The sequence below is a fragment of the Lycorma delicatula genome, chromosome 8 (assembly GCF_047948215.1).
Source record: "Lycorma delicatula isolate Av1 chromosome 8, ASM4794821v1, whole genome shotgun sequence".
Classification (NCBI taxonomy): Eukaryota; Metazoa; Arthropoda; class Insecta; order Hemiptera; family Fulgoridae; genus Lycorma; species Lycorma delicatula.
Window position 1 is genome coordinate 98,793,818 of NC_134462.1, and position 14,615 is coordinate 98,808,432.

At 30.0% G+C, this 14,615-nt stretch overlaps 1 protein-coding gene across 1 annotated transcript; it reads left to right on the top strand.

Annotated features, from left to right (window-relative positions):
* The first annotated feature begins 648 nt into the window (after positions 1-648).
* Positions 649-13,985, top strand: LOC142329237 (uncharacterized). The gene is made up of 4 exons (XM_075373645.1): positions 649-1,003; positions 3,293-3,484; positions 11,554-12,117; positions 13,114-13,985. The coding sequence occupies exons 1-4, from the start codon at positions 890-892 to the stop codon at positions 13,933-13,935; spliced, it is 1,692 nt and encodes a 563-aa protein (XP_075229760.1). The 5' UTR covers positions 649-889; the 3' UTR covers positions 13,936-13,985.
* Positions 13,986-14,615: the final 630 nt, after the last annotated feature.

Sequence of the window (14,615 nt, forward strand, 5' to 3'; positions counted from 1 at the left end):
TGGAAACATTAAATTTTTAAATAGAACAAAAATCTTCATGTGTTAAAATCTGCCGAAACTCAGATTTAACTATAGATTCAAATTATGTAAAACCGAAAAAGTTTAACTTAAAAAAATGGAAAATAACATTTATTTGTAAATGATTCATTAGGGAAGTACAAATTTATGAATTAAGGTGGTAAGATACATTAAAAGTAACTTCTTGTTGTGGCCGCCATTTTGTTGAATGTTTTTCTTAATATCTGCTGCAACTTCTATTATGGGTGTTCTCAGGTCTTCTTGTGTACTGCTATATGTAGAATAACCCAAATACTCATCCAACCCCCATCGCAGTCTGATAGTATGAAGTAGGTGACCATTTTACAGGTCCGTTTCGAATAATCCATCGGTTACCGTATTAATTAAATAAAGCTAAGTGAACTTAACTGTTGCACGCATATTAAAAGAGTCTACCACATATGCGTTATTTTCGAAGAATTTTTCGTTTTCTGGTGATAAACGGAGAAATATTGTTTTAAACAAACCATTGCTTTAACGACTTTAAATTGAATATACCGGTGAGTTTGCAGCCCTAGTTGCAACAACTTTGTATTGGTTCGAGGATTTTTATTTCGATAATCGATTTTTATGTGTATATCGAAGTTCTATTTATGCTGGTTAGCGTCTTATTGGTTTCGTTGAGTGATGTTTTGTTTTCGTTTTTCTCTTGAATTATTATGATTGTAAAATTATTGCTTGAACAAGCAAGCTATAGTCTTGTCAACAATTCAAGTGAACTTCATTACTATATCTAGTATATTACTATATATAATACTTATATCAGTATTTAAATTTTTTCATTCAATTTTTTATTTTAGTAATAAGATTTCGTAGAAAGCCGATTCAAAACATGAATAAATATTGTAGACTTTGCATCGTAGGAGAAGGAACGATTAAAATATTTCTTGGAGACTGTATTGAAAATCCATTACCTGGTAGAATTATGAACTGTGCTTCAGTCAAAGTTAGTAAAAAGAACGTTTAAGTTTTTGCACATTTTTCCTTAGCCTAGTAATTTGCTAAGTTGCTTCTAGATTGCTTGATGTAATACTTAATCACATGTCTTGTAAAGAACATAAACAAGCACTACATTACAATAAAATAAATTTGCAGATCACCTCTCAAAAACTGAACATGCACAAAGATATTAAGTGCAACAACCAAAATTTACACAAAAACCAATATTCCACTTCAAATACTTGATACATGTCCTATATTGAATACTTATTTTGAATTGGTGAGATGTTACTTTTGTTGGTGATTTTAAACATGTTGCTAAAGAAACTTTGTTATACTTATGCAATGCTTGAAATCATTTTAAAGACATCTCGGTCAATTAAAAAGATATCTAATTTAATTTTCTGGATTATCTTGCCTGAAATATGGTTTCCCAAAAACTTATTTAAGTCTTTCTCTTCCTGCACATGCTTTGAGCAACTTTTTTTCCATCAGTATCCTACATATTTCTGCTACTTACCAGTTCCTTCTAACTATACATTTTCTAATCATATTAGAAAGTACAGTTTTATATATGCATTTTATTCTCACACTTTAGGACTCATTTCTTTTATTTATTTTTTCACTTCCCTTAAAACAATTTCTCTTTTACAAAGCTTATTCTTCAAGTCTTCTTTTGTTGCTTTTCATTGCATAGATATATTATATCTCAAATGCCGATACATTTTCTTGCTACTCAATCTTTAGGATCTTTATACCTTTTAACAGGTCTTGATTTCCTTTTTTACATCCATTATTAATAATGAATATGCATCCACTATTAATATATTTTTTGTTCTGCAACTGCCACTTTTTTCTATCTATAATGTCTAATATCCTTCTCTTCTTAATACAACTAATCCTTTCTAAAGTACCGCTTTTGACATAATTTAGAGATGCTTGTATGAATTGCCTAAATTTAGTTCTTGCATCATTGTCTTTTATATGTACATGTACTTATATATCATCTCTTTATTCCCAGTTTCTTTTTCTAATGGAGTCCACATTTCATTTTGGTCATTGCCCTGGGTTCCTTAGTATTCTACCTGATTTTGAAATCTGTACCTACAGCCCAGTAATATTGGTGTTATAACTACATTATGACCTGATTCCATTTTAATAAAATTATAATTACCTAATAAAAAAAGCATTGTGCTACACATGATTACGTATGGGTGTTTTAATACCCCTGTAAAGTACCGGTATATTATCTAAAACTAAATATTTAAAGTGACACACCAAACAAATTTTATAATTTAATATTTACAAATTAAAATGCATAAATTTAATAATTTGCTTAGAAATGCCTTTGTATTCTCTTCAGCTATTGCAACTGCAATTCTTACACTGGCATCAACTGATGTTATTGGTGGGAGTATTTTTTTATTCTTTTTTGCCTGATGAATTAAATCCAGAAAAGTCTTGGAAGCTTGTCTGTGGAAATGTGAAATGGAATTTTGTAGCATATGAAAAATGCCATACCTGACCAGGATTCGAACTGGGACCTGTGTATATTACTAATTACTGTGTATATTACTGTGTATATTACTTGTCAGAATGTATATCTGTTCGGAATTGTACCCTTTCATTTAGTATATTGTGTGTTTTTAATGTGATAAGTTGAGTTCATTTTTTTGTGTTTGTAGAATGTCAAGGTTGTTTCCATCATTGGTGAATTTGTGATTTTTGCCTACAAGGTGGTTAGCAGATATTGATTGTGTGTTGCTATAGAGAGCTTTTAAGTTCATGTATCTATTTGAAGCTGTGACCTGTTCGATCAATGTAGAACATGTTCATTTAAAACAATTAAATGTAGATATTCAAGGGATATTGTTTTTGTATGGTGTGTTCTGTGTATTAATTTTTTTGTTTTGTTATTTTTCTAAAGGCTAGATTGTATCCAAATTTTTTTAAATATGTGAGCTGTTTTCTTTGAATCTTAGTAGTTTTTTTTTTTGTATGTAGTTATGATTAACTTAGTGTTTTTATTTTGTGTAATAATATTTCAATGAGTGTATTTTATGTTTGTTTGCATGTGAAATATTGGTTGATTAATATTTAATCTTAAATTAGGTTGCTTAAAATTTGAACTGACTAGGTTATAAGAATTACAGAGAAATTAGTTTCCAACCTGAGACAAGCAAATAGTCAGCATCCTAACATTTTTGTACTAAATGCAGTTAAGAAATTTCAGTGGACTTTCTTTTTTTCACTACTGTTTATTGAATTAATGTGATTCTTTATTTTTATCATGTAGGTATATTTTGATGATGGTCTGCCAGATATGATCTGTCAGAACTGCATGGACAATTTAAATGTTGCATTTAATTTTAAACAAAAATGTGAGGAATCAGATGCAGTGTTACGAAGAATGATAAATAAAAATTGCCTTGATGAAAATAATGTAAGTTTGCCCACCTCTGTTGCTGATGGATCAAATTTGTTGAAGGTATGTAAATAGCCCATTTCAGTTTTTCTAAGATGATTGATTAACTTACTGTGTAATCTTAAAGCTTGTGCATGAAAATATGATGTGAAAGTTTTGTTTGGAAAAATACCATGTCTGACTTTGCATTTTAAAAGAAGATTTAAAAACTGCTTTCAGAAATATTTACAAATATATAAATACAATAATTGAAAATCAAATTAGGTGGAGCAGTTAGTGAAAGTAACACTCATTTTCTAAAAAAAAAAAACATTGTCAATTCTAAGAACCCAATAGTGACAAATTTAAATCCTTTATATAAAAAAAAGTTAAATAAGTAAATTGTGAATGTGATGACTGACTTATAGAAATTAAAAATTTTGGTACTTATTGGTTACATGGGATCCCTATTGAGGTCCCAATTTTTTTGCGTTTTACTTGTAGTAAATTTGTATCATTTATCTATTAGTTTATTATTTATGATCTGTATTTAGATGTATAAGAAAATAATTATACATAATCTTTGTACGCAACTCGACACAATAAAAGTTATTTATGTATAACTTATTATATATAATTTTTATTTTTAATGTTAATCAGATGAAGTTGGTGAGTGAAGCGAGTGTAGGTTATGTTTGATTAGATTATGTTGATTCTGTGAAATGACAAATCTTGCAAGTACATTAACATAACCTGTGTTAACTAACCTCGTCTGATTATTATCTTATACTTCTAAATTCACATCATAAATAATATTAATAATAGATAAATGATACAAATTTACTAGAACAAGTAAAACGCAAAAAAACAATTGTATTTCAATAGAGGTCCTGTATAACCGATGCGTACCAAAATTCTATTTAAATTATTAAAAATTTTTAATTTACTAAATTAAAAAGACATAATTCTAAATTTAAAAATCTTATCCTTCCTTCTCATTTTTCCTTTTTATTAAACTAAAAAACAAAAATATTGAAATCAAAAAATAATAAAATTCAAATAAAATTAAGGAAGTAAAAATATTATTAAGGTGGATGGTAAAAGAAAATAGACACTCATTATACTGTACTCACATGCATGTCTTTGTGTTGATATTTCTACCTCCTTGCTAGCCAGCTATTCTTCCTCATCATGTGCATCAACTAACTAAATTATGACAAATAATGTTATACAAAATTTACTTACCGTTTTAAAGAAACTATCACTTTGTAAAATATTGATAGATATTGTGACATGACTAATAAGATTTACCATCATACTGTTTCCTTTGTAGCTGTTTATTCACTTTTAGTAATACAAAAGCTAAATTTTAATGTCAGCCAAATTTTCTGTACAAATTGTATAAAGTTATTTTAAAAAAATATATTTTTACAGTGTTACTGGTGTTATAATATTTTGTAGTGGTGCTTTATTAAATATATTGATTGAATCCTCATTTTGTTTAAAAGCAGAACTGAGGTCAATCTGTAGATTATTGGTAACATTCGAAGACCACTTTTTGTTTCAAATTGCTTGATAAAATTAAATTGTTTTGACCGTAGATCTATCCACTGTACTGACAGAGGATATCTGCCAATTAGATATCACTTTTGTTTATTTTTATTATGTTTAAAAAAATATGTATGACAACAATTCTTTTGACTTGAAAGTATAGATAAATAATATAGAATGATTGTAGATAACAATCAGTTTCAATACATTAATTAATAGCTGTCATTAAATAGCATATAAGTATCAACATTGTATCAGTTGTTGATTGTGCCAGTCTAAGTGTTTCATCATCTTAGGTAATTTCTAATCTTAAAAATTTCAAAACTTTAGTTCTGCATATTCAGTGTGATGAAAGACAAAAAATTGAAGTTGCTTAAAAGTTGTTCAGATCTAAAAATTCATCTTATGTTAATGTTATAACTGAAACCAACATGATTTTACAGGAAATTTTGTTTATAATTTTTTTCCTAAGGAAATGAAGAGCTACAAAAACTCCAATTAAAGCAATATTAGAAGAAATCATATTAGATGAACCCCCTTTACCAATCGAGACAGCGTGTGAAGTGTAAAAATTCATACTTCTATCTAGTAGTGAACATGAGTTTTTGGTGGTGAACATGTTTAAAAATATTTCATAGATTGTATGATTTGACCAAAAAAAAAAATCAAATGTATGTAGTAAATAATTACAACAGAAAATGGTTTATTGATAAGGGGGATCATTTGTGTAGGTGATTGTATTACATATATAATAGAAAGTTCCTGGCAATGACTAGATAAGTTTAACTGTTATGTAAGCCATAAGTTAACTGAAATTAAATTGTATAGTGAACATGAAAATTATGTAAAATATTAAAGATAAATGGCAGATTTAACCTGGCTGGATAAGTGAGAATCAGTGAGCAGTAAGTAAAGTATAATGAATATACTAAAAATGATTTAGAATGAGTTGTTTTAAGGCATGAATGTCTATCAGTATGAACACACTGATAATAGAGCTTATCACCTTTTGTGTTCAGTATATCCCATTCTCCCCTTTAGAGCACTATCCTCTTTTAATCTAGCTTCTCAGTTTCCTAGCATTCAAGAAGAAGAAGAACAGAAACTTGTGTGGCATTGTAAGTTACGCTCAAGCACCTATCTATTTGAGAGGTATTCCATTTTAATTCCACAAATTTTCAAAAAATTTGCATTACTATTTTTGATTTTGATGATATTTGGAATATGATACCCACTTGTAGTAGCCAAAAGATTTTTTTTTATATTTAAAAAAAAATTTTGTTCTTGAGTAATAGAGTATTTTCTTCTATCTTGCCAACAGGTAGAAACAGCCGTTTTCATCACTTTTGTCATGAGTTGTTGCATTCTTATTTTACATTGTACAGAGGTTCAAAAAGGGCTTTTTGGAAAGAGTAAAGATGGAACTTCATCTTAGTGTACTCAAAATTCATTTGGTTATATAACCAAATCTTATAATGTTTACCAAAGTTATGTTTACAAATTATTATTTTTTTCAAATTTTGGAATAAATAAATAATGAAGGCTAATGATGATAAATAATGAAGGTAACATGCCTGTTTTTTCCTTTCAACTCTTAGATGCTAGTAGTACTTACAAGAAAAAAAACTGGACTATTACCGAGTGTCCTTCATTAAAAAAAAATGTTTGCCAAATTGTAAGATTTTGAAAATGTCTCATTTTTGGGGCCCGAAAATCATTTTTATATTAATGGGAAAAGTTGCTCTGACCCATTCAGCTGTCATACTAAACTGGTTAAGAAATCTCTTCGAGAAATGTCTTTGTCACTTTCAACAAGCAATCCCTATTTAAAATTAATTCCAGGCAGAGCACTGTGTACAAAATACTTAAACGAAATACAAAAACCACAAGTTTGTATAGAAAGTGAACCGGAATGTCAAGATATATTTGAGTCTCAGTGTGTTATAGTCAAGTCTGTGAATAAAGCTTGTTCAGCACTTGGCATTTCCCCCCTCGTTAAGGTTCAAAAATTATCAAGCAGCTCAAAGGAGCCAATTTTAAAAAATAAAGTTATAAAAATGTTCAAGTCAGTTACCAGTAAATTAAACGATTCGTTTGATTTAAATATTTCTACAGAAGAAACCAGTTTAACCAGTTCTAAACTGGTTTCTTCTGTAGAAATATTTATGCTGATTAAAACTAACAAAATTATGCTGATTAAGGTAGAAAATATGAAGAATTAATCATTAAAATAAAGAATAAAATGAAAACAGTTACTTCAACCTAGGAAAAAATTAATATTTTAAGTTTATTACCAAGCAGCTGGAACATTAAAAAAATTCAGAATGTTTAGTCAATGAGTAGTGTTAGTCAATATTTATCCCATCAACCCAAACAATCAGTTAAAACAATGAAATTTTGCCACAAATTAGAAAAAAGAAACCCAGTCACGTAATTGTTGAAAATGTTATTAAATGTATCCAAAATTTTTACCAAAATTAGCACAGCCGATTGATGCCAGGCAAGAAGGATTGTGTCTGTGTGTAAGGCAAGCTGACGGGAAATATTATTAAAAGGCTTATATTATGTAACTTAAAAGAATTCTACACAGCCTTCGAAGAAAAACATAATTTAAAAATTGATTTTTCAAAATTTGCTGATTTAAGACTTAAATTTTGTGTTCTGGCTGGTACCAAAATGTAAAACTCATGTTATCTGTTCTAAAAATGAAATTTGATTATAAAATTCTCCTTTCAGCCATGGTATGTGATAAAATGAAATGTACATGCTGTCAGAGTGTGAAAAATGCCCAGGCACTATTGAAATGCTTAGATTACTGGGATGATTTTAATTCTGAAAATACCTTCAAACAGTAGGTTTTTGTTGACATTGTGAAGTAACTATTGAAATTCTTCCATTTCAAGGGTTCTTAGATAACCTTACCGAAAATTTAAATAATCTAAAAAGGCATCATTTTGTAACAAAGAAACAAGCTAATTTCCTCAACATTAAAAAGGAAAACTTGTTGGAGGGTGAATGTATTGTAATGGAAGACTTGCCTTCCCTTTGTGATACAGTATGAATTCCAATCATATCTCTGGTCAAAAACTTATGCCACAGTACATCCATTTCTCATATATTTTAAAAAAGAAGGAAAATTACAAAGCCAAAGGTACTGTGTGATTAGTGAGTTCTTGAAGTACAATACTACATTGTTCTGCTTCCAAAAGCAAGTTATAAATAAAGTAAAAACATATTACCACAAGTTAAACAATTTTTTTATTTTTCTGATGGTCCCTTAGCCCAGTATAAAAGCAAAAAAATTCATAAATTTGTGCTACCATTTTGAAATCACAGCTGAATGGCATTCTATTGCTTCATACCATGGAAAAGGACCGTGTGATGGTATTGGTGGAACTGTAAAAAGGACTGACTAAAGCAAGCCTTCAAAGGACAGTCAACAATCAAATTGTTACACCTTTTGAAATGTACACTTATTGCAAAGACAATATTAAAAATACAGAGTGATTCAAAGAAACGGGAAATTTAAAAAATTAAATAACGTTAATGAAAAATTTTTTTTAGAAAATGAATTTTATTTCATGTAAGTGTACAAATGTTGCCATTTTAGGAAACATACATTTTAGTTTATTTTTTAAAGATGACATCTTGCAGGTGACCTCCTCTTCTACATAAATACTCACGAAGTCTCTTCGTTAAATTGTTCATGGTTTGACGTAACATCTCAACTGGAATTTCCGCAATTGCTTCTCGGATCTTTGCCTTCAGTTCTTCCGTTGTAGCAGGTCTACTGTGGAACACTTTGCTTTTAAGATGACCCCCACAAAAAGTAATCGCAAGCTGAGAGATCAGGCGATCTGGGAGGCCATCTAATGTCACCATTTTGTGAAATGACATGTTGTCCAAACAATCGGCGTACAGCTGCCATCGATATTCGTGCAGTATGTGACGTTGCTCCGTCTTGTTGAAACCAGGCTGTGTTAAGAATCAGTGGAAATCTCTTTTGTTGTTCCACAACAAAAGGTTTCAAGCACGGCTACGTAACGAGCCGACGTCTCTGTAATCGCAAGACCGTTGTCATCCTCAAAAAAATAAGGGCCTATAACACCGTAAGATGACATAGCACACCACACGGTCACTTTCTGGCTGTGCAACGGATGCTGGTGTAGCTGCGTAGGATTTTCTTGTGCCCAGTATCTGAAATTTTGCTTGTTATCAAATCCACTGAGGTGGAAATGCGCTTCGTCTGACATCCACAGTTCTTGAACAAACTCTTCATTATCATTTATCTTTTGAAGCATTACATTACAGAATTGTGCTCGCACAACTGCATCATTCGGTTTCAGTTCCTGGACGATCTGCAACTTGTATGGATGGTATTGCAAGTCCTTCACTAACATTCTTCGAACACTTGAACTATGCAGATGTAAAGATGCTGAGAGACGACGGATATTGACCGATGTGGACTTCGTGTGACAGCATCTTGTAAAGCTTGAACATTCTGTGGTGTATGGACGGTTCGCTCACTGCCTGGAGGTTTCTGTTTCATTGCCGAACCAATTTCCTCAAAATTAGATATCCATGTTTTAATTGCATGTGCTGATGGAACACGGTCGTGCCGTCCCAAATTAAAATGACGGCGAAATTCTCTACGCGCTCCCTCCACACTGTCATAGTTTTTTTAAAATGCTTTGATAGCAAATGCACGTTCTGCACCACTCCAAGGATCCATGACAACTAAATGGCAGGTTAGGTTAGAGAGGCTGGCACCACTTATCAAGTGGTAACAATCGCCCACGGCTACCAACACAACTTTCAAAATTTCCCATTTCTTTGAATCACTCTATAACATTTATTTTCTGCTGAAATAAGGATGTTCAAGAGACTGAAGAATACCTCACTTCTCATTATCAGGTAATCACAACAGTGCTGGAAACAAGAACCTTTCACAGTTATGTTCCAACAAGTCAGAAATGTATTCTGAAAGTCCGGGCAACCTGTGAATCAGAAACATTTGCGTTAGTATTGGTACACAAGGACATTAGTGTTTTTGATTGCTTTATAGGTTTACCAAAGCCAAAATGTAAGAATTATTCTGCTGTGTATACAATGGCAAATGATGGTTAACTACTGGAAGAGGACACAACATTACACCAAAGATGAATGAGGACTTATCAGTTCTACTCATTAAAAAAATGGCAGGAGCACTAAGTTATTAGTTAAGTTTGTTATCAAAAAGTGCAAGATTTATTCATAACTTTCATTAGCAGGAGTGAAATAAGGTAAAAGTGAATTGAACAATTTGTTAATGTATTTGAATTTTTTTCATTTTGTAATTACTATTTATCATTTTGTAATTTACTATATATCGTTTTATAATTGACTATTTATTAATTATCAATTTATTCATTCTAATGAGTTTAGTTGTAATTTTTATAATCTGAAAGAAATACATAACATCAGTACTTTTGGGTTCGTTGTTTACGGTTAGAAGGAACAGTGTTTCTAGCAGTTTTGTTGGCTTCATTACTCATCAACCCCTTTAGGTAACAAAATAAATTTTTTATGGTTTTAAAGTACATAAAAAGTACTTTCTGCTGTAAAAATTTCCGATTTTTGCCACTTGTCCCACAAGTGGTTTTTGGGCCTCAAAAATAAGACTTTCAAAAGTTTTCAATTTGGCTGCTATTTTTTTTTAAGGAAGGAAACTCGGTAACAGTCCAATTTTTTTTTTTATAAGTACTGCCAGTACCTAAGAGTTTAAAGGTAAAAAACAGGCCTGTTTCCCTACGCCCCTCATTATTTATTTTGGGCTCAAAATTTGAAAAAAAAAAACAATTTGTAAACGTAACTTCAGTAAATATTACAAGATTTGTTTATTTAACAAAATGAATTTTAAGTACACTATGATGAAGTTCCATCTTTACTCTTTTCAAAAAGCCCTTTTTGAATCTCTGTATGATGTAAAATAAAATTGCTACATAGCTCATTGAAAAGGTGATAAAAATGGTTTTTTTTACCTGTTGGCAAGTTAGAAAATAGTCTATTACTAAAGAAAACATTTTTTTTTAAATATAAAAAAATATTTTTTGGTCGCTATAAGGTGGGTAATCATTTACCAAATATCAAAATCAAAAATAGTGATGCCCTGATCATGTGTTGAATTAAAATGGAATACCCCTTGACTGTAATGATCCAAACTAAATGGTTTTAAAATGTAATAGGTGATTATAGTGTTTCGACGTCCACCTTTGTATAAGGTTCCAGAAACATGGCAATTAAGTAACAAAATAGATTGACCAATGAAAATGAGTATCTGCCTGGCATGATCATTTTCCAGGATACTGTGGCTAAACTGTTTGTTTTACGGTTGAATATTACGGATGACTTTACCTTAATGGCTAGATAGCCATTAAGGATTGTTGCTTGGTTGCTTTCTTCCTGTTATCCTATTATCTATCGACTTAATTTTCTTCTTAATTTAGTGTTAGTGATGTCTTGAAATCAGCTATTGAATAAAGAATAAGTGTTGGTAATCCATTTATTATTATTAGTAATGTTGACTGCAATATTTATTAACTCTTTCATTTTTTATTCTTCAGGTTCAGCAGTCCAGTAATGTGGTTGTGAATAATGTGGAAACATCAAAAGTTATTTCACCTTTCTGTAATATTAATATTGATGTAAATAGTGATACTGAGAATATTTTGAATGATAATTTAGATGGAAATGATGAAAATGATAATTATTGTGATGATAATTGTGATACAGTTGCAGATGAAAACCATAAAAAAAACGTAAAAAAGGATAATATAAAAACATTAATTTTGTTATCAAACAATAATAATAATAAAATACAAGGAAAAACAAAAAACAAAACTAAATTGAAGAAAAATCCTATAAAAAAATCACTTGTAGCTAATAATAGTGATTGTAATATAAATGATCAAGAAAAAAAGGTGTTTATATGTGAAATTTGTTCTAAATCATACAGTAATCGCAAACAAATGCGTAGACATCAGATAACACATGCAGATAAAAAGCGGTACAGCTGCTTTGTGTGCAATAAGCAGTTTCATTTTAAAGGCAATTTACAAGTTCATGAACGAATCCATACTGGTGAACGACCATTTTTGTGTAACACTTGCGGCAAATCTTTTATACAGGTTAGAATTAGTAGTTTTTCTATTCATTGATCAGCAGGAATGAAATGAGGTTATACTTTAAAAATATAGTAATTAAATAAGATAAATTTTCTAAATACCTAAAAATACTCTTTTCTTTTTGAATTATTTGATAGTTAGTCAATTGTGTGATAAACTATTTCAGATGTATTTTATATAACCAAATAAGAATGCTAATACATGAGCTAGAAATTATTTACAATTTATAATACTCATTAGAAAAAATAACGTTATTGTGATAGAACACAAAACCCATAAAACAACAAAACTATTTCACGCAAATAAAAAATACTATTTTCCTGTAAATCTTCCATTTTTCGTAGTCTTCAACAAATATACTCCTAACTTGTAAGTTGGGAATAACAAAATAAGAAATTATTCAATTTTCTTGACATCAAAATATTCAAAATAGATGACAAGCTTACTTCATAAATTTAGAAAATTCACTGCACTGACATACTCATTCAATAAAAAACCTTAAATCTGATGACTACTTAACACAAATGTGCAACCTTTCCTCCTTTCTGTATTAACTTATAAATAAATGTACCCTTGTCAGTTAAAAGCTATAATGAAGACCTCTGTACAAAAAAATTTATTTATTTAGTGTTAGGAAGTTCTAGGAGCTTCCTTTGGAACTCATTTTCTCCTTTCATTTTAATAAAAAAATGAGTTTATTTCACTACCAAGATGGATTGTATTTAAAAATAATATGGAAAAAATTAGAGATCGTTTAATTTTTAACTTCTTTTGTGCAACAAAACGGTTTTAAAACTCTTGTAAGAAAGCTTTGACACTCCTGCAAGAAATGACATATGGCATATTTTTATTTAATTTTTACTATTGTTATGTTGAAACTTAACTCACCTTTAGAGAAATTGCAATAGAAATAACCTGCATTTTTAATAGAATGTAGATTATAATTGTTTTCATTCTTCTTAAAGTTTTACTGTATTTGTTTTATTTTTACATTTTCAGGTAGCAGGATTACAACGACATTTAACAATCCACACAGATGAAAAACCATTTTTATGTACTATATGCAATAAAGGATTTAAATTAGCTGATACTTTGACCTGTCATAAAAGGACGCATACAATGGAAAGGCCTTATAAATGTTCGAAATGTGTAAAATCTTTCAGCCACCATTCAGCGCTCAATAAACACTTAAGAGTCCATAGTGGTGAAAAGAACTATCAGTGCACTCAATGCGGCAAGTCATTCAGTAGATCGGATTCATTAACAGAACACATCAAAATTCATACTGGAGAGCGTCCACATAATTGTCTGACTTGTGGTGCTGCATTTGGGTCCAAATCAACTCTTAGAGTTCATATCAGAACGCATACCTCTGAAAAACCTTATAGTTGTCAGTTTTGTAATAAATCGTTTACTCAGTCAAGTGTACTTGGACGTCATTTAAGAACTCATACTGGTGAGCGTCCATATAATTGTTTATTGTGTGGACTCTCATTTTCTCTTAAAGTTCGTCTTGTTGAACATACACGTAGTGTACATAACAGTGTTAATAACAATAATTCACTTGTAAATACTACAGTGAATAACACTACATCATACTGCAATAATATTATTCAGCAACATAGTTATAATTCAGATTTGTTAACAAACAGAAATAATAATTGTGTTGGTGACAGTTGTAATAATATTAATAGTAATAATGATGATAGAGACTCACGATTAAATAGTGGTTCAAATATGGTGATAGTCGATGAACAGAATCTAAGGTATATGGATGTTATGAGAGTGAATTCGTACTATACTTCTATACATCAGTTGTGATTTTTATGTTATGTTTGATTTTAACTTAATAAATGTGGAATATAATATTATCATTTGGGTTATTGCCAAAATTCCCCAATTTGAATCGGAGGGTATAAAAACAGTTATAGAAATATTCATTTATAAAACTTCAATTTTTTTCCAAGTAGCAAAGGAAATTCTCAATTTGGCAACACTAGTTTGATTATGGTTTTACCCTCCTAAAACTAAAATTTAAAAACAAGATATCAGATTTGATTAAAACTTTTTGTAAGTGGTTAAGTAGTATTTTTCGTCTGAAATTGTTGAGATGTTTGTTCAGCCTAATTTTTACTTCTCATTTTGGCTTCTTACTTCAACATTATAAGTAATTGATTGTCTCTTAAGTAAAGTGCACAATTAAGTTGTGGTTCAAATCTTCCTTCTCTAGTGCAGATTTTATTATTTTTTTTAGTTTTATCTAATAATAATGAAAGTGAAGCTAAAATAATAAGTCTACGGTGCATGGTCATTTACGGTACAGTGATAGAGTCCTTTACTAGAGGCATCTGATTTATTTAATAATAAATTTTGAAACAGAGAACCAATAAATAAATCAACTGTGACCTAAACAGTGCAATGATGTGAAAAAGCCAGTACTGTAAGAAATCATCCTCATACCACGAGGCCAAAAAGTGCCACTAATGATGCACGTATATGAT